This window comes from Barbus barbus (assembly GCF_936440315.1).
Source record: "Barbus barbus genome assembly, chromosome: 41".
Classification (NCBI taxonomy): domain Eukaryota; kingdom Metazoa; phylum Chordata; class Actinopteri; order Cypriniformes; family Cyprinidae; genus Barbus; species Barbus barbus.
The window spans coordinates 17,463,375-17,489,004 of NC_136719.1; the positions used below are offsets into that span (position 1 = coordinate 17,463,375).

The following is a 25,630-nucleotide window of genomic DNA, read 5'->3' on the forward strand; positions in this document are numbered from 1 at the left end:
GAGCACGCCTGACAGATTACACTACTCGTGGCGTCATCCGTATCGCTGTCTGTGATTGGCGGAGACTGTCTGAGCAGAGTTTGGAGGCTGTTCATTGGCTGTCTGGTTTTGTCCCTCCCCCCGCCTGTTCTCCGCCCACTGTGTCAGAAAAAGCTGGGGAAGGAGATTTTTCTTGACGATTGATTTTGTAGACGGGCACCGTTGCATCACTATAGTGATGTGTGTAACGTATTTCAACAAATTGGTTAATTATTAAATAGATTACTGCATTTAGATGTATCGACTATCTTCCGAGATATAAAACTTTAATTAAACAGATAAATACAATAATTGAACGTTTAAAAAAATGTCAATAGTTTGTAATACTATCTAATAAACAAATACAGTTATAAGTATTTGACGTAATTATTTCCAAGATAATGTTATAATAATGTAATTATTTCCAAGATGATCTTTCTTCATATAGCTCAGTACTTTATCTCATATGTGACCCTGGACCACAAAACCAGTCATAAGGGTCCATTTTCTGAAACTGAGATTTATACATAATCTGAAAGCTAAATAAATAATCTTTCCATCGATGTATGGTTTGTTAGGATAGGACAATATTTGGCTGAGATACAACTATTTGAAAATCTAGAATCTGAGGGTGCAAAAAATCTAAATATTGAGAAAATAACCTTTAAAGTTGTCCAAATGAAGTTCTTAGCAATGCATATTACAAATCAAAAATGAAGTTTTGATATATGTATGGTAGGATATTACAAAATATCTTCATGGAACATGATCTTTACTTAATATCCTAATGATTTTTGGTATTAAAGAAAAATCGATCATTTTGACCCATATAATGTATTTTTGGCTATTGCTACAAATATACCCCAGTGAATTAAGACTGGTTTTGTGGTCCAGGCCAGGGTCACACATAGTAAAGGTTCTGGTTATTTATTAAAAGATATTACATGCGAGTACTAGGTTTTTTCCTTTAATAGTAATAATAATAACAACAACAATCGGTTTTCTAATCAGTTAAAAGAAGTAAAATATTAAGGTAGGCATAACAAAACTTTGCATATTTTACAGCATATTATTTTTATATCAATTGTGACTCAATTACTCAACTGGATAGTTTGTTAGATGCTTTTGTCAAAAGGTTAAAATATTTAATAAAATAATTTTTTTTTAATATCTCTTCAAAACAAACAAGCTTACTTTAAAACAAAGTGGCAAAAGACCAAGAAAATAAAACACATTTCTAACAATTACCAGCCATATCAATTTAGGAAGTCAAATAATGTAATATCATATGAGAAATAACAAGCAAAACGTCACTTTAATAAACAAATCCAGCTCTAATGTAGATAAGATAAAAGCTATATGTATAATGCAAAGTGTTGTGTAAAGAGAAAGAAAGAGACAACACGAGATCCGTAGTTCATCTAATGCACTGGTTGTAATTTTATTTTTACCTCATTCACTAAACAGGTCAATGGTGCAAGATTACCATACACAGAATTAAGATATATGCATTACACGTCTAGGCTATACAGCGAATGGATTATAATTATTACAAATACAGGAGACATATTTACATTTTAATCCAAGTTCCATACAACATGAAATATTTACAAAATAAGTATGAAAATGAAGCCAATCTGACAAATAATGTACAGTGTTAATGCCACAGCTGAACTGTTTTCTGTTGTTTCATCACAATGAGAGGGAGTGATGCTCATCTGGTGGGGCGATACAGTAATGCCAGGGATGCTTCAGAGGCAACATGGGAAAAAATGCATGAGTGAGCACAAAAACAGAGGTAAAGCAAAACATGTTATTTTTCTAGAAAATAGATTCCTTTTGTTAGAAATCAAAATGAACAGGCCTCATCATAACTCTGCCCTCCATATCTAGACTGTGCCCTTGTAACACAGTCAGATTTCTATTTCAAGAATAAGACGCACAGCAACATGTCAGTACCTAATTAAGATATTAGTCTTTCATTCATGCAATTTTAGTGAAACGCAAGGTACATTCAAAGTCCACTTCAATGAGAAGAACACCACAACCTAAAACCATTTGGTTTCCATTCGAGAAAACAACAAAAACATCATAGTTCAAGCTTGATTTGTTCTGTTAGTTGTATAAACACATGTGCAAAGAGCTGCAAACTAAATATATACATTGCAAAACAATAAATACAGTTAATGAAATTCATTATGAATATCATATTAGTCAACCAAGCCACTCAACAAAGGAGGTAAAAAAAAGACAAAAACCTTTGCTCTGGCAAAACAATTGAAACATTAACTCACACTTGTCATGTAATTAGATAAATGCTAACCTTCACTAACCGTTACGCACTCTATGTGCCGGATCTGAATATTAAATTTGAACATTTTAACAGATGATGTAACAATCAAACAGCTCAGATGAAGCTTAAAGGCTGGTTGACCTAAGGACTTGACTTTCTGAGCCATTTTCATGTGTTTCCTGTGAAAAGTGAATAAGAGAAAGTGCAGCGTATGATGCAGCAAGAATATTGACTTCATAAGGATTGACAGTGATCAGTCTGACAGTCTGGTGGGCAATTATTCCTGCTGGTTGTCTGGCCAGAGGACTGTTAATATGCTCAACCAAACGGCTGAAACTTCACCATCAAACTGAATCACTGTTAACTTCAGCATTTGTGTCTTGACTGCATGTCTTCAAACGCACAGAGCAAAGATTTTCAAAACAAAAACATTAAAAAAGCAGAACACTACCATCCCTTTTTCCTCACTGCAGATGCACACTGCACTGCAGTGAACTGCATAAATGGCCCAATTTCTACTGACAGTGATCAAACTGTTTTAGTGGTCAAACTTAGTCTGTTCAAATAAGCAAAGAAGAACAGCTGAATAAAAATGAGGAAAAGTGCCCTTCTTGCCTTCCACTGTATAATATAAAACACTGATCACATGTTAATAAAAAAATAAGTTAAGATAATCAGTAGAGATATATGATAAATGTTCAATAATATTAAAAAGTGATCCTGCTCATTCTCAAGGGGAATAAAGGCTGGTTTAATGCTGACTCGAGAAAAAATAAACCACACAAATAATTCAATCCTTCATTTCGTAACTGTGGCCCATCAAATCAGTATCTCACTCAACCATTTGGACTCCAAAGAGGCAAAACCATCAGATCTTTCTTGCTAAAACTGCCAGAAAATGGTTTCAGTAATACAGTAACAAGGACAGAAACCCATAATGCATCATGTCTTGTCATGAGTAGCGTTAAGCACAGTAATCCTGAACGTTATGTACAAATGGATTCATTCGGTCAGTTGTTCTGTGTTAAGGTAATTCTTTTGCACCATTTTTTTTTTTTACCTAATCTACTGAGGAAATCATTTAAATTGAGCAGAATACACCTGTAGGCTACCGAAAGAGTGATATGTGAGAGATCATCATCATTTTCTTTCCCTGTTATTATATGCCTTATGATTACATACTGTACTTTGCTAATGGTATGTTTTATGTCCTTGATATGTGGAATTAATGTTAAGCAAATACATTGCGCGGAAACGCTGTATGTACATGGTCAATGTCCCAACTACCACGGCTTGCATTGATTCAGCAAATCCATGAAACCAATACTGCAATAACATTCAGTTTAAGGGTCAATTTCTTTTAGAAAATTAAGCATCTTCAAGAAGTGCTTTGGTCCATTTAAAAATCTTTTAAGCAATATCTGGAGCAAAGCTATTTGTTTTTGTTTTGTATATTTACTTATAGAGAAAGTTGATTTTGTGATAATTAAATACAGAATATTTTAGATATTATTTATATTCTTATTATTAACATATATTTTTTTTTACTCAATGCCTAAGGGCATTTTATAGCAAATCAACTTTCTCCTGAGGGTAAGATGTTCCTGGCAGACAACACTGTAAGGATGAAGTTTCCAGACGAGAGCAACTCAAGAGAAAGCAGAACCTGCTCTGAAGATTCGTGCACACACAAATAGACTATTACAACATGCTACTTGAAGGAGGTTCAGTTATGACAAAGAACAAAACTGAAGACAGAATAAATCCAATCAATAACACAATACAGAGAGGGGGGGGGACTGAACTCATTTGCTGGAGAGGAGAACAGAACCACAGGTCTACATACAAGAGAAACCGTTAAGAACCACACAGATTTAGAAGTGTTAACACACTTGGTACGTTGTAAAGGTAGACAGAGAGAAGTGAGCACTATCTCCGTGTGCACGCTTGTTCAGTTCTTCATCAGACTGGACCGTCTCCTCGCCAGCTTTGACCTGTAGGAAAACACAGAAAGTGTCAGGTGAGCAGAGAAAATTGAGGGGAAACACACACACACACACAGACACGCGTTGGTTTTTGTGGTTTATGGGGACTCTCCATAGGCGTAATGGTTTTTATACTGAACAAACTGTGTGTGCTATTGCCCTACACCAACCCTACAACTAAACTTAGCCCTCACAGGAGACTTTGTGCATTTTTAGATTTTCAAAAAAACACCATTTAGTATGTTTTTTAAGCCTTTTGAATTACGGGGACATAGGCAGTGTCCTCATAAACCTCCTTCATATTGTAATACCTCTGTCATACCCATGTCATTATACAAATTTGTGTCCTCATAAACACGCGCACACACACACACAAAGCCTGAATGTGACTCTTAGAAACAAAACATGAAACCAAGTGGCATCTGTTAACAACTGAACTTTTCTAAATCATTTTTCTCTTTCTCTCTACAGATATGTAATTCATTTTTTATTATTGTGATTATTATAGTAATATGAACTTATAAAATAAAAGAATCATCCAATTATTTTTATGTTATATAGCTAACTATATTTCTTTAAAATTATATTTCTAAATGCCTATAATGTTTATAATATTTATATAAATAATTTAATTAATAACACAATTAATGTGTGTATTTATGTAATTTCAGTATCAAAGAGATACAAGAGTTTGTATTACTATTTTAATTAGTTTGTATTTTATTTTATAGTTTAATTAATGAATTTATATTAGTTTTTTCTTTATTACACTACAAGAAAATAATGTAAGCTAATATATGCTTGCCATTTAATTTTCACCATTTTTAAAATGTTGCCTTCACTAATTAACTTAAAATAGTCCTACAGTATAAGAAATTACTTTAATAGTATTAATATTCCACGTAGTCTTTTCACATTTCACAAATTTCACAAGATTTGCTGAAAAATAATGCATATATTGTCAGTTTATTGTAGTTCATGAAACATATTTGGTTTTAGTTTTAGTTAACTATAATAACCCTGGTGTGTTTATATATTATATAGTTAAGCATTTGTTTGTGCCACATTCCTGTAAAATAAATGCCACTCAGATTTATATTTTGTTACACAATGCAATTCCATTACTTTTAGGGACACTAAATGTTTGATTTTTTTCCAGAGAGGACCAGAAAAGAACCCCTTTCAAAGAGGTGGTCAGTTTGGTCCAGACTAGACTAGGTTAATTCTAGATGATCTAGGCTTCTGTGAAAAGTTGGGATGTGTACCTTATTGTTCCTGCTAGCAGTGGGTTAAAGGCGTACAGCCAGTCGTTCATGTCTTTGTCATTGTTGGCCTGGAGGAGGATCCCTCTGTGCTTGGTGCACACAGCAAATGTATTAGGCGTCTGCAAGCCATCAAACAGCAACAATCAGGCATTCAACTGACACATATTACAGGAAAAGCAGTGGATTTCCACATAGCGGGTGAGGCTTTACCTTGAGCATGGCCTGTTGGTCTTCACTGTATTCCACCTGGGCAGTGGATAAATTCAGCACTCCCCTCTCTACTGGGTCCTTGTCGTTGTTGTAGATGAACACGTATGGCCGACGAACCACCACAAAGTGCTTCACCCAGGAGTTGGAGCGGGGCTCCATGAAACTGAGGAATCCCTTCTTAGATACCACAGACCTGAGTGAACACAAGAGGACATGTCAGTCCAGCATATTACTATACAATGTCTGCTGCCCCATTAAAGGAAACTAGGGCTGCAAACAATTAATCGCGATTAATAACATTCAAAATAAGTTTATATACATGTATGTGTATACATGTCTACATGTACATGCATGTTTGTGTATTTATATATACACACATAATAAATATACACAGTACACACACATAGTATGTAAACAAACTTATTTTGAATGCGATTAATCACAATTAATCGTTTTGCAGACCTAAAGGAAACTATGACACAAAACAGCTTAACTGAATGATTTAGGTGTTCAAATTCATCTTGATTGTTGTGAGAATGGAAAAACAAAAATAAATGTGTCAGCTATAATCAAAACTCTCACCCAGGTCTCATTTCCTCAATATCAGGCACAAGGTTGAGGAACTCATGTTTGCCGGCGCGGGCCAGGTAGGACGTTTCCAGAATGGGCACCATGGGGAAGTTCTCATAGTCTGAGCATGAGGGGCTGGTGGCACGAGAGTTAGCTTCAGGGGTCCTGGACAAGACAGATGTTTTAGGATCCTTAACTTTTAGAAGACTGTATTTTGAGCTTATTGTTTGTGAACCGTGCATACCGAGAGTCTGACAGAGAGGGGCAGGTGGAGGAGGGTGTGAGAGTAGCACTGCTGAAACTGGTGACGGATGGATCACGGCCCATAGGAGAGATATCCGACAACTGAAAGAAACAGAAAACAGTTTTTTTATTAATAATTTTTTTATTAATTCAAGCGGATGTGTTCCAATTCACACAAAACTGGTAGTTTTTCATTGTTCAAGTTGAGGATACCTTGCAGTCACTGATGCTGTCGCACATCTGGTTGTATTCACTGTTGAAAGTGTGTGTCAGGAGACGGAGGCACTGCAAAAATTAAAAGACAAACACACATCTTGTGTCACACAATAAACCAGAAATATCTCATATTTGACTTTAAAATGGAACGAGTATTTACAATCTGATTTTTTTTTTTAAAGGAGGTTTCTTACCTTCGTGGCCAGCTCCTTCTCGCGGTCTACCAGGCTCTCGATGTCTGTGGAGTCGTATCCACTGCTCTCACTGGGCGTGATGGCGCTCTCAAAGGTGGTGGAGGAGATCTGGGAAGAGATGCTGGTGGAGGTGCTGAGGGTGCCGCTGCTCAGACTGGGAGACAGAGAGTCGCTCAGGGATTTAGGAGGAGCCGTCTCACCCAGTTTCTCACGGAGCAGCAGCAGGTGGCGTGTCTTCTCCACCTAACATGGACAGAAATGGGCATCAGTGTCTGGAGATCACCACTGCCTGTCAGATATTCTTATGCAGATGACCACAGGCAGCAAGAAGTGTGGTAGTGCTCAGTCGTGATCTTTTGTCTTCTGTCCTCACCTCATGCAACTGCTCAAGTTTCTCCAGCTCCCACTGGTGCTCCAGGATCAGACTGTCTCCTCTGGGTCTCCAACCGGCCAGGTTCTCCTCTCCACGCACATAGGCCACAGATGTATCCAGAACCTTTCGTCTCCGTCGCTGCATACCTGAAAATGAACAATGAAATTATTCAATATAGCAGGTCCAATATATCAATATGCAAAATCCCTAATATTACACTGAGTAAACTAGAAAAATAATAAATTTTATATATTCAAAAAATCATAACCTTTGAAATGTGTTTCAAAGTTTTTTTCCCCTGATGTCTGTATTATATGTTTATAAATTATTTGTAAAATATTTTTATAAATATTCTTCATAAATAATTTACAATACCGTTCAGAAGTTTGTGGTTGATAATTTTTTTAATGTTATCAAAATAAGTCTCTTATGCTCACCATGGCTGAATTTATTGATCAAAATACATTAAACTTTAATTATTACAATTTCACATTACTGCTTTTTTTTTTTTTACATTTTAAAATATACTTCATGATGGCAAGCTGAATTTCAGCATTATTACTCCAGTCTTTAGCATCACACGATCCTTCAGAAATTATTTTAATATGCCGATTTGCTGCTCAAGAAATCTTTCTTATTATCATCAATGTTGAAAACCAAGTGTTTAATCAAGTCTTTGATAAATGTAAAGTTCAAAAGAACAGCATTTATTTATAAACAGAAAATATATTTCTAATGTTACAAAACATTTCTGTCACTTTTGATCAATTTAATGCATCCTTGCTAAAAAAACATTATTTATTTTTTTTCTCAAATTGAACAAACGGCTAGTATTTTCAATAATATCTTACCTGGGCTTCCTGTGTCAGCTATTTTGCATAAACTAAGCTCATAGATTCCAGTCACTTTATTACTGTAATGGAAACATCAGAGAACAGTGTTAGCAAATTTCTTAACTTGAACAAAAAGCACATTTCTGGAGAGACTCACATTTCAAGAGAGTTGATGAATAAGATGTCCACAATTTCAGCATAAAACTTATATGTCCTGCAACTAGTTACCATTTCATTTTCACCATTTTTAATATGCCTTCACTAATTAATTTTAAATGGTCCTACAGTATAAGAAATTAATTTAAAAGTATAAATATTACATGTAGTCTTTGACAAGACTTGCTAAAATGCATGCCAAAATGCAGGATGTGTCCTAAAAGTATTTTATGTACATTAACCTTTAGAGACATTTGAGCTTTTTTTATTGTGGTAAGAGACATAAAATAAGCCTTTTTATTTTCTTTTCTTTTTTTTTTACCAGTCGGGGGTTTTGGAGTAGCCACTGCCGAACAGGTTCCTCAGGGAGCGTGGAGGAGAGATCTTAGCATCTCTGGAGTAGAAAACCATGCAGATGTCCTTGGTAATGATGGCCGGCTGGATGCAGTGATCAAGCTGCAGGGGAGTGGTTAGTACATATGTCAATACTATATACTGTTTAACCTCTTTCTAAAGAACCAGTCGTTTGAAAAGAGTCGAGGCTGACCTCAAGATAGGCTGACAGGGTCATGTAAATCTTCTCTCCGTAGGGAGTGACGCGGTTCAGAAGGAGAGAGTTGTGCAGGGAGCTGTCCCAGACAGCCTCGAACCGGTAGAACGTCCTGAACAGGAAGAAAAACATTAGATTTATTAGGCTTCAGAAACAATATCCATAGAATTATATTTTAGATATTTACTGGTGCTGAATTGATTAATTGCGTCGTACACTATTGTTTGAGCATGTGTTTGAGTGTGGATGTGCTTAAAGACAACATGAAATGATATTCACATCCCACTTTACTTCTGTAATAAGACACTTCTGAGAGAAACTAAATATACAATGAGAGGAAAAAAAAATGTAGGGCAGGATTTATCCATTGGGAATAGACTGGATCATGAAAAGTTACACAACTGTTAACTGTTTTAAACAGTAGTATACCAGTAGCATTTACTTCCTTTAACGTTTAACACTATTTATTTAACATTCACCAATGAATTATTCACAGTAATACCAAAAATATGAATTAAAGTAAATGGGTTTCATTTTGATTTCATGCTGACTTTAAACTGCACATGGCAGTGAATTTTAGCTCTGCTGCCTACATACTTTCAGCTAACAGATGGTGCTAATGGACAGGCAATCTCCTCTAACACTGAAAAACATTAGGTGTAATGCCAGCTGCATCACGCGGTGTTGGGAGATCTCGGTGCCTAAATAGTTTGTTGATGTGTTTGAGTCACATAGCGATTAACAACACAAGAGTGTTGACAGGTGCTACATTATTAATGATCTGCTGTGAGCTTGAAGCAGAGTGCTTGTGTGTGACTCAGGACTACAGTGATGACCATAAGCAAAGGCACAAGATCTATATGAACAGACATTGAGACGGAGAGAAATAGAGAGATAGCTGCAGGTGACTCATCCTCAAATATCCTTGTATCTCTTTCTCCACTCACTCACCTCCCTCTCTTGTTCTAATTTCACTGTTTAAATGGCAGATAAATGCATAAAGGCTTGCCTGCGTCTGTATCTAGACTCATCGACGTAGCTGCTAACAAGCCAAATTTAGTAATATAGTGAATGCAGAGCATAATTAAATTTAAAAAGAATGGTTTGTTGCATTGAAAACAAATAAAAAACAAGTTACAAAACTTTTTTTTTCCTGTGGGGTATAAATCACTTAATATTTACATTTGTTAAATGTAATATCATGGCAATTTTCATATTTCAAGTTTAAATTGTTCAGGGCCAATAGAATAACATTTTAATTTTGCATTTAAATATAGCAAATATATATCAAAAAAGCTCCTTTGCAAATTCTCCTTAACTCATACTATCATGTAGAATGAGTTCAGAGAGCAGCAGAAAAACAATGACAGGTACATCATTTTGCTACTGCTACACCTACAGATCGCAAATGTCACATAAAGCACTTTAATGGTAAAAATGCTTTATGAGGTGGTTCTGATACCTAGCTATATCGCTATCAATACAAAGGCTGGGCAAAACCAAGAGTCCAACCGCAGCAGGAAAAGGACGAGAACAAAAAGAGACAAAACAAGCACAAACAGTCAGGCAACAGAAATAATCACAAATTAAAAGACAAAAAGCAGCATTCAGATTAAACAGGCAAAGGAAATAAATGGAAAATAAAGCGAACTGGCATCATTAAAAGAACACAAGCACATTTTCATAATAAATAGAGCTGTATGGGGCACATTGGGACATATTGGTTAAATTGCTGTTTCTTGGTTGGTCCACTAGCTGGCTCTCTTGCTCCCTGCAGGATTTTTCCCTCTCACTGACGCCAACAGTGACTCATATTCAACATGCTCTCCTGAATTCTAAGCAGTTAGGTAAGTGCATTTGCATTAGGTGAGCAGAGCAGTTGCAGACCTTATGCTGTTAAGAAACTTTCCACTGACTGCAGACAGATGAATTGTACTTGACACTTGATTTAATAAGCTGACAAATGTGGAGAGCAAACAACGTGGTTATTTATCTGAACTTGTGACTGTTAACATATATGCTAGATGTTTAAGGTAATCAAATCAGAAACTGTTAAAGGTTCCCAGATCATGGTTAAAAAGAAAAGGAAACTTGCCATAGTTGGCCCCAAATTGTGGAATAGCCTACATTTTTTCCTATTAGAAGTATCCCTACAGAAAATCCACCTTTTAGAAAAGTTTATAATATTTGAGTCATCCTGAGCTTGTTTTTCCTCTGCATGTATGCAGTTTTATTGTTTTGATTGGGGTTTTATTATTTTGATTTTACAATTTTTGTACAGCACAATGGTCAACAACTGTTGTTTTATTGTGCTATATAAACAAACTAAACTAAACATACCTGCTGGAGTTGTGAGAAGATTTCAAGTTTTTAGCTGAGATGATGTTGAGAGAGAGGACTGCGTCTGCAGCCGAATCATCCACTTCTGGCTTATTTCTAATTCGACCTACAACAGACACAACAATCGATGTGAGATGGCCGTAGCCTTTATTATACTCTTTATAAAATGGTTATATCAGGTCCTGGCTTCTGATTGGTCAACAGAACAATTCAGCTCTGCTAACAGAAATTATTTCTTCAATTTAAGATTTTAGAGCAAAATTCATTATACTGACCAACCACCAGCTCTCTGACGTCCTTCCAATGCAGCTCACTGCCCTTCTCATGGATCAGAGTGACTGTTATTCTACGCTGAATGCCCTGAAAACATAACACAGGTTACTAAAAGCAATCTCAATTTGAATCATTTATATGTCCTTGGCTAAGGACACTGAACATTATCCTTAAGCTAAACTACAGATTTACAGACAGCAACTGCAGAGAGAATTCAATATTAATAAAACAGGGAGGCAGAACAACATGATGCACAAGACCAAAGTGCATTGCAATACACAGATCTATGAAAATGTAATGAATTGATAATAGAATTGTAATATTCAATTATAATTTAATATATTATGCACCGTGTTTTTCATACATTTTTCTAATCTATTGCTTTTGCATGTTTCTAGTACATCAAATTTGTATGTAAAGCATATATTTGAATGTATACACTACCAGTCAAACGTTTTTGAACAGTAAGCTTTTTAATGTTTTTTAAAGAATTCTCTTCTGCTCACCAAGCCTGCATATATTTGCAGCAATACTGTGAAATATTTTTACTATTTAAAAAGCTTTAAATTGATCAAAAGTGATGATAAAGACATGTGTAATGCTACAAAAGATTTCTATTTCAGATAAATGCTGTTTTTCTGAACTCGCTATTCATCAAAGAAACCTGAAAAAATTATACTCAGCTGTTCTCAAAATAATAATAATAATAATAATAATAAATGTTTTTTGAGCAGCAAATCAGAATATTAGAATGATTTCTGAAGGATCGTGCGACAGGAGTAATGATGCTAAAAATTCAGCTTTGAAATCACAGGAATAAATTACATTTTAAAATATATTCAAATAGAAAACAGTTATTTTAAATAGTAAAAATATTTCAAAATTTCACTGTTTTTTCTGTACTTTGGATCAAATAAATGTAGGCTTGGTGAGCAGAAGAGACTTAAAAAAAAAAAAAAATTCTTACTTTTCAAAAACTTTTGACTGGTAATGTATAAATATAATTAGGTAATGATAATAATGTCAAAAGAAGAATTGAAACCATTCATTTTAAGAGCAACTATTTATACTCCTATTAAAGCATTAATAGAAAGAATAAATACCTGGTGCAAAAGGTACGTGCCATGACAGGGAAGACCTCCTGTGTGATCTACTACTGCTGGGATATAACTGCAATACACAACACACAATTGATATAAAATCACAAACAGACTTTATAGCAACATATTTATACAAAACTACTTGTACAACATATTACGAACAAATTTAAAATAAATATACAAATTGAGAAGTCAGAATAAAAACATTTCAACCAAATATTTCAGGCCTGCATGTAGATATAAATATGGTTCACTTACTCTCCAGTGGGCTCCAGTTCACTGATCTCGAACCAGGCCAGCAGGTCATACTTGCTCACACACTGACCCAGGTTAGACTTGGTAATGGTGTTCAGTTTGGTGGCTGGCACTGCAAGGAAAGTAGAATATTAATAGGACGGGAGTACTGTGTGCCATATGGCTGATTCTTAAAAAAAAAGCCTAATTTCTTTACTAAAAAGGTCAGATTCTAATATCCAAATAAAAATATCCAAAATCCATAAAAAATATCCATAAAAAACGCTGAATGTGACAAACAATATGAGCACGAGTCTCGTAATGTGAGAAAACACAAAGCATCAGCTTAAAGGAGGGTCATATGTAGGCTTTGGAAAACCGGCCACTAGAAATTCTACACTACATCGGGAAAATCAATACAGCCCGATTTGTTCCTAAAACTGCAGCTGAAGGGCGGCACTCCATTTCCTGCAGCCGTCTGCTGAGTTTACAGTATGATGAAGTGGGAGACAATGGCACTGGGGGAAAGCTGCAGGAAAACTTATGCTCAGAGACGGAAGAAAAACACTTGTGTAACTCGTGTCATTCGTGTAAAAAAAGCTTCTGGAGGGATGCTAGAAAGAACATATGGAAAACACCTAACATGATTTAATTAGCAGTACGCTTTCGAAGTAACGCAAAAGGAAACACCAATCAGCTGTCATTGCAGTCTAGATCAACCAGGGAGGGAAAATAAGGGAGAGTGACACTTAAAAACACAGCAGCTCAAGGAAAAGCCTTTCTAGCTTATTCAGGATCAGGAATATCTACATTTAAAAGAACATCCACTGGGATTCTGTCATCGGGTGGGGATGAAGGGCGACACTAGAGTCACAGTACATTAAAGCACAGCACAGAGCCAATCACTATCGATCTTCACTAATCTGCGCCTTTGAGGCTCTGTACCAACCGTCGTGTTTGCGCACTCTGAGAACGGGGCTGTTGGGTACATGGAGGAAGGGGAAGTGGGACAGCTCATCTGCCCCTTCCTCCAGGCTGGCGACGGCCGTGGAGGCCAGTGCGTTGGCGTGCTCTGAGAGCGTGTCCAACACCTGGCCGTGCATGTACCCGCTCATCAGGTACCTGATCAACTCGATCTTACGTGTGTGGTCTAGGCAGATGGCACCAGGTGAGAGTGGTGAGGATGAGGATTGAAATGAAAGAGACAAAGATGGAGTTAAATGTATGTCAGAAATGGAAACGATGAAGTATGCAGTTGCCCCAAAAACTATTTGGACGCTTAATTTAAAAAATTTAACAAAAATGTCTGCATTATAACAATTTTATATATCAAAGTGACATTTATTTTGAAGATAAAACATAAAAATATGGACTACCATTCAAAGTGGAATTTATTTTGAAGATAATAAATTCCACTTCGAATGGTAGTCCATGTTTATATTTTATCTTCAAAATAAATGACACTTTTAGGTTTAGCAAGTTTTCTTTTTCTGATCAAAAATTTACAGTAAATACTTATACAGTACATTGTTACTAATATATATATATATATATATATATATATATGTATATGTATATGTATATGTATGTTTTTTGTTTTTTTATAAATGCTGCTTTTGAATTTTCTATTTGTCAGAGAAAAAAGTATCAATGTTTTTACAAAAATATTATATGCAGCACAACAGTTTTTTCATCATTGCTGCTAATAAGTGTTTCTTGAGCACCAAATCATCGTATTATAATGATTTCTGAAGGATCATGTGACACTGGAGACTGCTGAAAATTCAGATTTGCTGTCACAGGAATAAATTACATTTTGAAATGTAATAAAGAAAACTGTTGATTAAATGGTTATAATATTTCACAATATTACAGTATTTTTGATCAATGGAGTCTTGGTGAGACTACTTAATAAAATAAATAAATTGTACTAACACCAAACGTTTAAACACTAATGCATTATATATAATAAACACATTAAATGTATATTTACTATTAAAACAAATTATATAGAAATATTCTATATACACAAAATAAAGAAACTAAATATAATGTTCAAAATGTTAGTAGAAATTGACACTTTTTGGCTGTCAAATGCCATTTACATTATTTTATCTTAAGCTATAAAATTCCTACCTTTTTAGGTGATTATTATTATTATTATTTCAATTCCTGAGTGGCACATGGAGACTCAAACCACTTTTAACAGATCTTTGAATGAAATTTTATATGACAGGTGTTAAAAGAGGGTTTTTTACACTTTGAATCTACAATCTATAAATCACAGAGCTCTACAGCTTTTCCAATTATCTCCAACTGAGCTGTAGCACCTCTAGATTCATGTCGCCATATAAAAGACTGACAGCTCGGGGTGAAGATCAATACACCGTCAGGATTGATGACACTTCAAGGCTACAGCCTCCGTTTTATTTTTGGTCGCAAAGGGAGATTTGTTCAAAAAAACAACAGTCTGGACAGGAACGGCTGACAGCTGCGTCTTTCAAACTAACTTGCTGCATAAATGCGATCCGGAGCCCTTTTGAGAAGAGATAACCATATCAAACGAAAGAGTTACAGATTACAGCATTACGAACTGCGAGGTAGTTCCTCGTTTAATGAATCATGTCATGAATTACACTAATAATTAGAAGGGAGATAGAGGAGAATACAACTCCGGGCGAGGATTATTCAAGGAATCTGCTTTATTATTACTTATGCAAATTTAAGACCCTTCAAGCTGACTTAATGAACATGTGACGGTCTTTATGAAGACAAATAGAGATGTAATTTTTGAGTTATATAGTAGTTGCCATCATACCTGGTTTAGACAAAGGCATAGGTGGGGGGTAGTACTTTCTGGAAGGCTGAGAAGGGCTATAAGAGAAGCAAAATATTAATTAGACAAGTAAAAAATAATTATAATCTTAATCAATCTGTATGCCAATTTATTCAGTCCACCAAGGACAAAACCACATAGTCAGGATTATGGGAACATTTATTTCCTGCTATTTTCACGCTATGTTTTTTACAACAATTAAGATATGCTGTAGAACAGGGTTCCTCAAATCTTTCCCTGGAGGGCCAATGCGCTGCAGACTTCAGCTTCAACCCTGATCAAACTCGCTGAAGACATTGATAAGCATGCTCAGGTGTGTTTGAGTAGGGTTAGAGCTGAACTCTGCAGGAGAGTGGATCTCGTGGGCCATATTTGAGGATTCCTGCTGTAGAACAACTATTACTATACAATATATATGTTTCAGTTACTTATTTTATTAATATATCCACTGTAATAATTTAATGTAATATTCTGGGCTAAATACAAATCAAGATCCATCAACGTTGTCAATAACAAAGGGAAAAAATATCGACTTTGTTAAAATAAATAACAAAATGTGTTGACAGAACTTACATTGGACATTTTAAAAGCTTTCCTGTCATTCCTTTATTTAGTTAAAAATATTTAATGTCATATCAACAAAGACTATTTTCCTGTCTAAACTGAATAATTTAAAGTACAATGTAGTGTTATTGTCAACTAAAACAAAATCTATCAATAAAACCAAGACTGAAACAAAAATAAACATTACAGCACTGTAAAAACTATAAAAGATGTTTACATTTCATATTTGACAATTGTAAAATTTTACATCATCAGTCACTTAAAAATACCATTGACCCTTAATGTCACCTTAAATTCATCCTTAAAGTCACCCTCAATGTGGTTATGGCCCTGAAATGTACTCAAAATATTGAATGATTTCATGCTAAATACATGATTATGTTAATCAAATTTGTGATGCTGGACAACAGGTTGTTACCTGACCACTTCCTGTCCATGAATATGCAGTGGGTGCTGTTGGTAATGGCCAAACACTTCAAACACAATTGGCTTGGTCTTTATGTACTCAATAAAGGACTCGGTCACCTCCACTGAGATCTGGATGTGAAAACCAGATAAATAAGTTGACAACACATGCATATTTGCCTAAAAATGAGTAATAATGAGGAATAATTCTGTATACGCAGCTAGCCTGATGAAATACTTCAATGAGAACAACTCTGGGTCGGTTATGCCACCATAATGTTCAATTTCCTCCTCAAAACCTTGTTTCTCTCACTGCTTTCAACACTTACATTCTGTACGTGGTAAAAGCCCAGCGGGGCACCTTTGCCTGTGTTCTTCAGGGGCTCGGTGCTGAACGCCTCATCGTGACGATGGAGGAAACTGTTGGCAGCATGAGACAGGATTACTGAGAGAAGCGTGACTGTGCGATTGCGTGATTTATGTGGAGGAGTGTGTGCGCTCTGTCTGAATAAAGACCAATGAGACAGGAAAGAAGGGTTGCCATAGAGACAGCCTGACTCACTTGAATTGGCAGAAGATATCTGCGTACTCGGGCGGGATGCTGCTCGCCTGCAGAACAGTGACGCGGAAAGTGAAAATACTGCCCACTTCCAGATGCTCTGCCAAGCAGTCGCCCAGTTTTGTGTCCATGTTCCCAAGCTTCAAGTCTTTTAGACACAAAACACATGTACAAATATGCATAACATTAGTTTATGTAAAAGGATCGACAAACGGTTAATGTGAAATTGTTGATGTTGGTTGATTTTCTTGGGCATTTCTTGTATGTATTCCTAGTAATATCTCTATAAACACTATTTTATATGACAATTTTATATAGAAAGCAGTTATATATATTTTTTTAAATTAAGCTATTTATCACCACTATTAGAGGATGCTTCTGGCAAACTGGACCAGCTTGACAGTTATTTAATATTATCTGACATTTTTAATAAACAGTGTCTATAAATCTGATTTCTTTTATTGACCTGTCTTTTATTTCTTGTATTGACCTTGTAGAAGAATCAGTTTGGTCCCAAAGCTTTTAGGTCACTGAGGCTTTGTAAATCAAATGAGACATAGCAAAACACAACAGCATCGTCTGGATGTGCAAGCATTTCTTTTCACTCGGACTGAACGGCTTTGTTCAGAACTCAGGGGCTGCCAGCTGGACTATGCATCTACACTCACCCATGTCATTTATTCTGTTCATTTCTTCTGAAGGGGTGATGACCTCCGAATTCTGACCTTGACCTTCCACAATACGCAGCTCTTCCAAAGAGAAGCCAGAGCGGGTCATGACCACGGAGGAGAAATCACTCTGGATGGTGAAAGAGTAAAAGCGAGAAGGAGGAAAAAAAGAAAGGCAATAAAATACAAAGGCAGCGATCCCAAAAATGACCACCAACAACTCTCACCTTGTAGAAACAAGTGCAAATGTCAAACTAGAGGCAACATTGTGTTGGGGAATAACTAGTTACATGTTACAGAATTACATCATTTAATTGCTAAATAAATGTAACTGTAATCCGTTACAGTTACTGAGAATAAAGTTGCAATTAAATTACAGTTACTTATGAAAATGTTAAGGATTACAATGAGGGCTACATCTGAATATTTTCACACATACAGATTTGATTGAGTTCTTTCCAAAATTGCATTGACTGCTTTAAAATATGAGACACCAATGTTTCAGGAATTTAGGACAGAATAAGATACGTTTAGTTGATAACAGTTTTATTTCCTATTTGGGCTTGTGTATGCGCTTTATTTTTTTAAACTAGTTTAGTTTGTTTTTTTCCCTAAGGCATTGTTAGATGCCTACGTTTCCTGTTATAGCCATGCGACGACTCAATTTCAAAAACAGTATCATAGCTATTAAACTATATTATGTTATGATTTTAAATCTGTATTTAACCTCAGAATGATCTCAAAGTAAAAAGAGGTGCTAAAGTCTGATTTTGTGGTGACTGTGCTTTAAAATTAAATTATTATAATCTTAATTCAAGTGATGAAGGATTTCGAAAGTCTGACGGTAATCAGTGTTGAGTACTACTGTAAGGTTAAACCTGCCTGCTTTAAATGTTTAAAAACGATTAACAGTTCAGAAAAATTGAAACAAAATTTACATTTAATTTTAGAAAATTAATCAAAAAGTAATCAGTTACATTACTTTAAAAAAGTAATTAAAACAGTTACACTACTTTTTACATTTTAAATAGGGTAACTTTGTAATCTGTAACCCATTACATTTGCAAAGTAACCTTCCCATCACTAGATATACATATACACAGATTTTTGTTTCTTAAATTTTGCCATCTATACATCTACTCATGTTAAAATAACAGGAAAACTCAGGAGGAAAAACTGTCTCAAATGCTGGACTGGCTTGTACCTTTTTAAAATACTCATTGTCGAAAGAAATTTTAGCAGTGCCCGACTGGCGCACACCAGATCCATAATCAGGAGCCTCTTCATCAGCTACAAAAACACAAATACCAAAGAAAAAGGACACAAGTTCCAAAGATCAGTTGAAAAACAACTTAAAGGACTGAATGCTTATAAAGCACATCAGATTATCAAATGTGCTTAATTAAATCTGAGCTGAGTCTTAATTAATTCATTAATATAGAGCAGCTCTCACCAGCGATGGCTTGGACCCCCACTCGCAGGAATCCTCGCACTTCTCCTTTCTCTGTTACTATAGCGACACGGTGCACCAGAGGCACAGGATAAAGCAGGTTACTCAGGTACACGAAGGCTCTGGAGGAAAAAGAACGACAATTATAGTACTGCCCTGAGAACCGTCGCCGCCTGACTGGTCTCATGCACACACAACTTGTACCAAGAACCATATGTATTAGTATGGTGGGTACAGACAGCCGAGCAGTTACGCAGTGACTTCCTTTCACTGCAGGGCCATGGGTTCATCTCCATTACCCTGATTAACACCATCAGAGAATAATGGATATGATCTGTCAGACACTTTTACAAAGAGCTGACGCAAACAAAACACAGCACTAAATAACAAAAGACAGAAAACTAATCAGTCAACCTTGAAATTGAATGGCAAAGAAAAACAAGGGCAACCAAATAAGAGATTTTATTAAAATATTTTATATTTTCAGAGGCTAGGGGGCACACATAGTCTGAATTTCAGGAGCTGTTTGCAGTCAGAGAGCTCCTCCTCCTCCCCCCATAGGCAGCCTCAAGGCCAAGATGGAGGAGAGCTATCACTGTAGCGCATCAATGACGCAGATCCATTTACGCCTCTGCATCGATCCAGACTATGTTGCCTCTCTCCTCTCTCCTTCTCGCTTGTACAGCTGACTGATAAATAACAGCTCTTAAGTACACTGAATGAAAATGAAAAGAATACACACAAAATTAAATAAAAACATTAAACAAATAAACACAATTTAATATACAAGCACAATAAATGATTAAGTTAACAAAAATAAAGAAACTGGGGCTGTAAATCAAACAATGTGTTAACAGATGGGATTAATACAACATGTTGTTAATGTTATTTTTTAAAAGCTCTTAGATATTTTTTTGTCTAACTGATCTGAACATTCCTTGTGTTCAAGTGTCTTATGCATTCAAAATAGTCCTTAGCAAAGCACTTGTTTCTCAGTCAAAGGAGAAAGACCATAGGATACATGGAAACATCCAGAATGGGATGTTTAACAAAAGTAATTTGCATTCTTGTATGTTGAAACTGAATTCCCATCAAGGCTAAGTACAATAATAACCCACAAGTGAAACACTGTCATTCATAAAAATGTTAATGTGAACACCAGCAGAGAACAAATGCAGCAGGCCGGTGGCTAAAAATCTGCATATATAAGATTAAGTCCATAAAGTGCTGGGAACATGGTTTTATTATTGAATTTTTATATTATTACATTTGCGTTTCTTTGTATTAGCAGTGCATTCTGATCAATTTTCTTGAATGCTAACCAGAACACATTTTAATCGATTTACAGCCCGATTAAAATAAATACAATGGATGAAAACAAACACAAATGTGTACTAATGATTCGACTGCTAATGTTAAACCAAACCAGACAGATGGCGGTTACATGTAGGCTGTGGAGAACTGGAGGAGGAATCTGGTATAGCCGTGTGAGCCGTTTCATAGATCAGATCTGATCTCACATGACTAGAAAATTAATTCTCTAAATTATCTTTAGATCATTAACAGCTGCACACTGAGCCACACATCTGTCTCCATTTCTCTTTGTCATTCATTCTCTTTCCAGCCCTCATTTTTCAGGTTTCCCCCCGAGCAGTGGCCACCACCAACCTGCCCACCAGGATGAACCATGGGGAACGGTCATAGAAGGGGTCCTGCCCATCGCTGAAGATGTCAGAGCCTTCCTCGGTCCCAGCGTCTGAGCTGGTGTCATCCACGAAAGCCTCGTCATCCATGAAGTCCTCCATCTCGCTCTGCCGTTCGTCAGCCAGCTCAGTGATCTCAGAATCGGAGGTGGAGAAGGTGGGCGAGGGAGTACGGTCGGTCAGACGCTCGTTCACACAGCCGTGAAAAATAGGTGAGCTAAAAAAAGGTGCGTGGGTAGGATGCAGGCACAAGCAGGAGTTTACAGGATTATTTAAATGACCCACATTTAAGGTCTATGACTTTACAATAGAAAACAATAAACATTAGGTACATGAATAATTAATTGCTATTTTTTACTTAATGCAGTAAGTTTTAAAATTTTACAAAAGACATCATAGAAACTGTTCTAATTTTGATTATGGAAATAAAACATAGACAAAAGAGACAAAAATAAATAAATAAAATAAAAATAAAAAATAAAAATAAAAATCACAAAGAGTGTATAATGTGCACAGAAGAACAAAAAATAATCTGCATGTGAAATGAATGTTTAAAATAATGACAAATGGATGAAAACATTGCATTTAAAAAAAGAAAAGAAATAAACTACACCAGCATACATCAAAACACAAGCACATAATGATTGGGAAAACAATGCAAAACAAACAAACAAACAATCATGTGAATAAAAAGGGTGATTTAAATATGAAGAGAAAACTAACAGTGTTAATGACTAAACAAAGATGTCATGAATGATTTATGGGCTTCCTCTTTCACTAAGGGAGCAGATCTTTACAAAACAAAAATTCTCACACACTTGCACCCTGTTTTAACCACAAAAAATGCTAAATGTTTGTGAAGAATTAAACCTAGTTTCACAGTATTTAAAACCACAGGACATAATGATTTCTGTTTACCATGCTCGATCATTTCTCAAATCATAAAACAAGGTTAGGTGATTAGCATACCTCCCAACCAGCTTGAACCAATGGAAGCGGTCATAGAACGGGTCACTACCGGTCAAAGCACCCTCCATATCCTCACTCGGATTGGATGAGGCCATCTCGCCTGCACGGTCATACATCTCTCGCATCTGGTCCAGCCTCAGCCTGTAAGAACATGAAAAGTCAAGTCACTTTTTTTTTTTAATCGCACATCACAAAAACACCACCATGTTACAATTGCTGCATTTAAGCCATTTCAACTAGTTATTAGTTTATTTATATACAAATATGAGGTAATTTCAGTATTCAGATGTGCTTGTCTGTGATGTTATTGTCACCTACATAGAAAATGTGTTTTTGTACTACAATCCAAGAGGAAATTCAGGGCCAATCGTTTTTCTTTCTTTTTTTAAAGGGGTCATCAGATGCCCATTTTACACAAGTTGATATGATTCTTTATGGTCTTAATGAAAAGTCTATAACATACTTTGGTTAAAATTTCTCAATGGTAGTGTTCTTTACCCTGTAAAAATCAGCTCTGTCTTCAGCACGCTGATCTAGTCAATGTTGCTTTAAATGCTAGTGAGATCTGCTGACTCCGCCCCTCTCATCCGTGGAGTGACGAGCAGACCATAGATATGTGTAGATTCCCTATTCGACTGCTTAGATACGTTGACACGTCAGCCATCTCGCATTCACCATAATAATCAGTGAATATTCAAAGATATACAGGCGTATAACTTGCTGTTGTAGACTCGCACAGTCAATGCGCTCAAAGAAACAGTCGATAATGAGGCATCTATATATGGAGCATACTAAACTTCAGCCACGAAACTGGCTAACTAGCACATTATTAGGAAAGGCGATTTGCAAAGATTCATAAAAACCTTTATACTCACTTCTTCTGTAGATAAAGCTGGATCACGAATGATTTGCGCGAACATAGACGCATTTACGCAGATCGGGATCGACGCATTCACTTCAAAGCAAAAGTAACTTTAATCCTCTGCCTTCAGCGGCTCAGATGTCTGGAGTAAATGACGACTGCTATATTCATTATTAAATCCAACAACTAAACACTTCAATCGCTTAATCTGAGCCATCTTGTCTTCCCCTGCACCGTAGCTGACACAATGTCGGACAGCTCTTAGCTCACTCAGGTCGGGTCTAAGTAAGACGGTCTTGTCAATCAACTATCGTGGGAGCGGTCTGTACAGAACAATATCAATAAAACTACACTGGTTGAACTGTTAAAATATGGCAGGGATAGGCAACTTCGGTCCTGCAGATTTTAGCTCCAATCCTAATCAAACACACCTGCCTGTAACTTTCTAGTGATCTTGAAGTCATTGATTAGCTTCTTCAGGTATGTTTGATTAGGGTTGGAGCTAAACTCTGCAGGACACCGGCCCTCCAGGACCGAAGTTGCCTATCCCTGAAATAAGGCATTTTGAATATCATGTTGAATGTCATGTTGGAATATGGTCATGTGACTGGCCACAAGGGAAGCAGACTTCGGAGTTGCTTGAATGACAGAACTCCTTTGTTCCCAGTGAATTAATTTCCATTCGAACAAGTTTTGTGAGGAGCCATGCAAATGTTCTGTTATAAATGTCACCCTGACAAATAATAGCTGACAAATAGCACTTTAAACTCCTTTTGAAGTTAAATGAATAAAATAAATGAATAAGAACATTTAAAAGAGCTTTGGGATTTCTAAATGGAATGGTTCCAAATAATAATTGCACGAGAAATAAGAGCAAAACTCTGTAGATCACAGACTGGTTGGCATCCTGAGGCTTACTTGAGTTTCTCCAGGGACCAATAGTGAGTGGCTCCATTCTTCAAGTCCTGAACCTCCACAGCCACCACTGTTCGAGGGAAAGGCCTGGTGTCACGCTCTTTCTCTGGTTCTGGAGGCAGCAGCTCCGGGGGCAGTGGAGAGTAGAGGGTGTCCGTGAGTAAGACAAACTGGAACTGGACCTACAAATAGATCATGTAAATGAGGCATAAGGGCATAAACAAGGATGAATGATGTGAGTTGATGACTGAAAGATTGTAGGTTCAGACATTTTTGGAAACTGAATTAATGTAACAAAGCTGAATACAGCATTAGATTTCCACACGCTGATGAATAACAAATTAAAAATCACCTTTGGCCCCACTGAAGCTATAAATACAAAGTTAGAGTGCATTATAAATCATAAGAAAAATGTTTTTATCTCAAGGCTGAACAGCAGGTTATACACATGAGGTTATACACATATGAACTGAAAAAAGAGGCATAAATATGTAAAAGTGAAGCAAGTGACAGAAAAAGAACTGATGAAACTGTTTTTTGACATTAATGAGACAACTGTTGATAGCTGACACATGGGTAATGAGAAAAGCAACAGGGATCTGTCTGAGAATCTGAATATAGCAGAACTTCCTGGTAAACTGCCATCACTATGAAAAACTCAGTCATACACAGTTTTACATCATGTTGTGGCAGCACTAGACTTTCCTTTTTTCAAGGTTTCACATTGGGAGAAGTTAAAAACAGTTCAATGTTTTGATGACTGACAAATGTTTTCTGCACCTTTTTCTTGAGCTCCACACTGATGGCATTGGCTTCTTTGAGGTATACAGCATTGCCCCACAGTTGGTCTCTGAGAGAGGTGAACTGGTGGTATCTCCACTTCCTGAAAGCCCACTGGGCCAGCTCATACTCATGCTGGGTCCAGGGCACTGCAACAATACAGGCACAACATTCAAACATGGCAAGGCAGTGGTATACTGTAGTGGTTGTGATTTTGCCAAGCAGGACGTCCTAATTGTTCCTAGAACAACATTCAATCAGTCAGACTATAAGGATAGTGAAAGGTGCAGGTGTTTATTGGTCTGTTATCTATGTTCCTCTGATTGTTGGGTGGTTTTGGTTGGGCTGAGGTTATGGATAGAGTTAGGTCAGGAATTTGATTCAAACAATGTTGATTTAGGAACATGTCCTACTTACGCAATGTCCAATGCAAATAAACCTCTTTTGCAAAAAAATGTAGAGTAGCTCAAAACCTTTATTTTGATTTTAGCATTTAAAATACATTACCTTCATCCTCTTCCTCTTCTTCTTCCTCTTCATCTGGGGTCTCTGCAGCCAGTGAGCGAGTCTCCACCTGTTTCTGCAGCTCTTGCAGTTTACTCTCATATACCTTTGAGAAGGTTTGATGAAGAGAGACACGACAGGATCTCAGCATGACAAACACTCACTGAACCTTAGAGAGATGACGCTTCAAGAGGATGGTTACACTGTAGCTTTATCAATTGTGTGCTAGTCCACTAATTTTGCACACAGAAATAGACAATGAAGACAATGTTGCTTCTAGGGTTGCTAGGGCATTGTGAGGTGGCTCAAGTAGAAAAAGCTCACCTCCAAGTCTCTTCTCCCTAGATATGTTGCAAATCCATCTATGCAATTGCATAGCACAAAAGGTGCAAGATGAGTTACATGCTGATGTTTAGTACTTTAGATTTGAACAAATCCATAACTTAAATGTATGCAATTATATTATTGAAAATTTTATGAACTTTTAATTTTGATGTTATGCCATGGGGAGAACGCATTTCTGACAGCATCCAATACATGAAACCCATCCGGCAGTAATTTT

At 36.4% G+C, this 25,630-nt stretch overlaps 1 protein-coding gene across 2 annotated transcripts in view; it reads right to left on the reverse strand.

Annotated features, from left to right (window-relative positions):
- Positions 1 to 3,857: 3,857 nt before the first annotated feature.
- Positions 3,858 to 25,630, reverse strand: part of LOC306860834 (kinesin-like protein KIF1B) — a 72,281-nt gene continuing 50,508 nt past the window's right edge. The window contains exons 23-49 of one of the 2 annotated variants that reach the window (XM_079402783.1): positions 25,072 to 25,174; positions 24,565 to 24,713; positions 23,788 to 23,966; positions 22,008 to 22,148; positions 21,004 to 21,255; positions 19,339 to 19,457; positions 19,090 to 19,175; positions 17,886 to 18,015; positions 17,221 to 17,365; positions 16,988 to 17,078; positions 16,672 to 16,790; positions 15,672 to 15,727; positions 12,878 to 12,986; positions 12,623 to 12,689; positions 11,522 to 11,606; positions 11,247 to 11,352; positions 8,904 to 9,018; positions 8,679 to 8,812; positions 8,219 to 8,280; positions 7,368 to 7,513; positions 6,995 to 7,237; positions 6,798 to 6,869; positions 6,586 to 6,686; positions 6,354 to 6,506; positions 5,772 to 5,964; positions 5,562 to 5,680; positions 3,858 to 4,305 (exon numbers count right to left, since the gene is read on the reverse strand). In XM_079402783.1, the coding sequence (XP_079258909.1) occupies positions 4,263 to 4,305; positions 5,562 to 5,680; positions 5,772 to 5,964; positions 6,354 to 6,506; positions 6,586 to 6,686; positions 6,798 to 6,869; positions 6,995 to 7,237; positions 7,368 to 7,513; positions 8,219 to 8,280; positions 8,679 to 8,812; positions 8,904 to 9,018; positions 11,247 to 11,352; positions 11,522 to 11,606; positions 12,623 to 12,689; positions 12,878 to 12,986; positions 15,672 to 15,727; positions 16,672 to 16,790; positions 16,988 to 17,078; positions 17,221 to 17,365; positions 17,886 to 18,015; positions 19,090 to 19,175; positions 19,339 to 19,457; positions 21,004 to 21,255; positions 22,008 to 22,148; positions 23,788 to 23,966; positions 24,565 to 24,713; positions 25,072 to 25,174 (3,318 nt within the window). In that variant the 3' untranslated portion in view covers positions 3,858 to 4,262. The remainder of the gene's footprint in view (positions 4,306 to 5,561; positions 5,681 to 5,771; positions 5,965 to 6,353; positions 6,507 to 6,585; positions 6,687 to 6,797; positions 6,870 to 6,994; positions 7,238 to 7,367; positions 7,514 to 8,218; positions 8,281 to 8,678; positions 8,813 to 8,903; positions 9,019 to 11,246; positions 11,353 to 11,521; positions 11,607 to 12,622; positions 12,690 to 12,877; positions 12,987 to 15,671; positions 15,728 to 16,671; positions 16,791 to 16,987; positions 17,079 to 17,220; positions 17,366 to 17,885; positions 18,016 to 19,089; positions 19,176 to 19,338; positions 19,458 to 21,003; positions 21,256 to 22,007; positions 22,149 to 23,787; positions 23,967 to 24,564; positions 24,714 to 25,071; positions 25,175 to 25,630) is intronic. The other variant, XM_079402781.1, reaches the window with a different exon arrangement.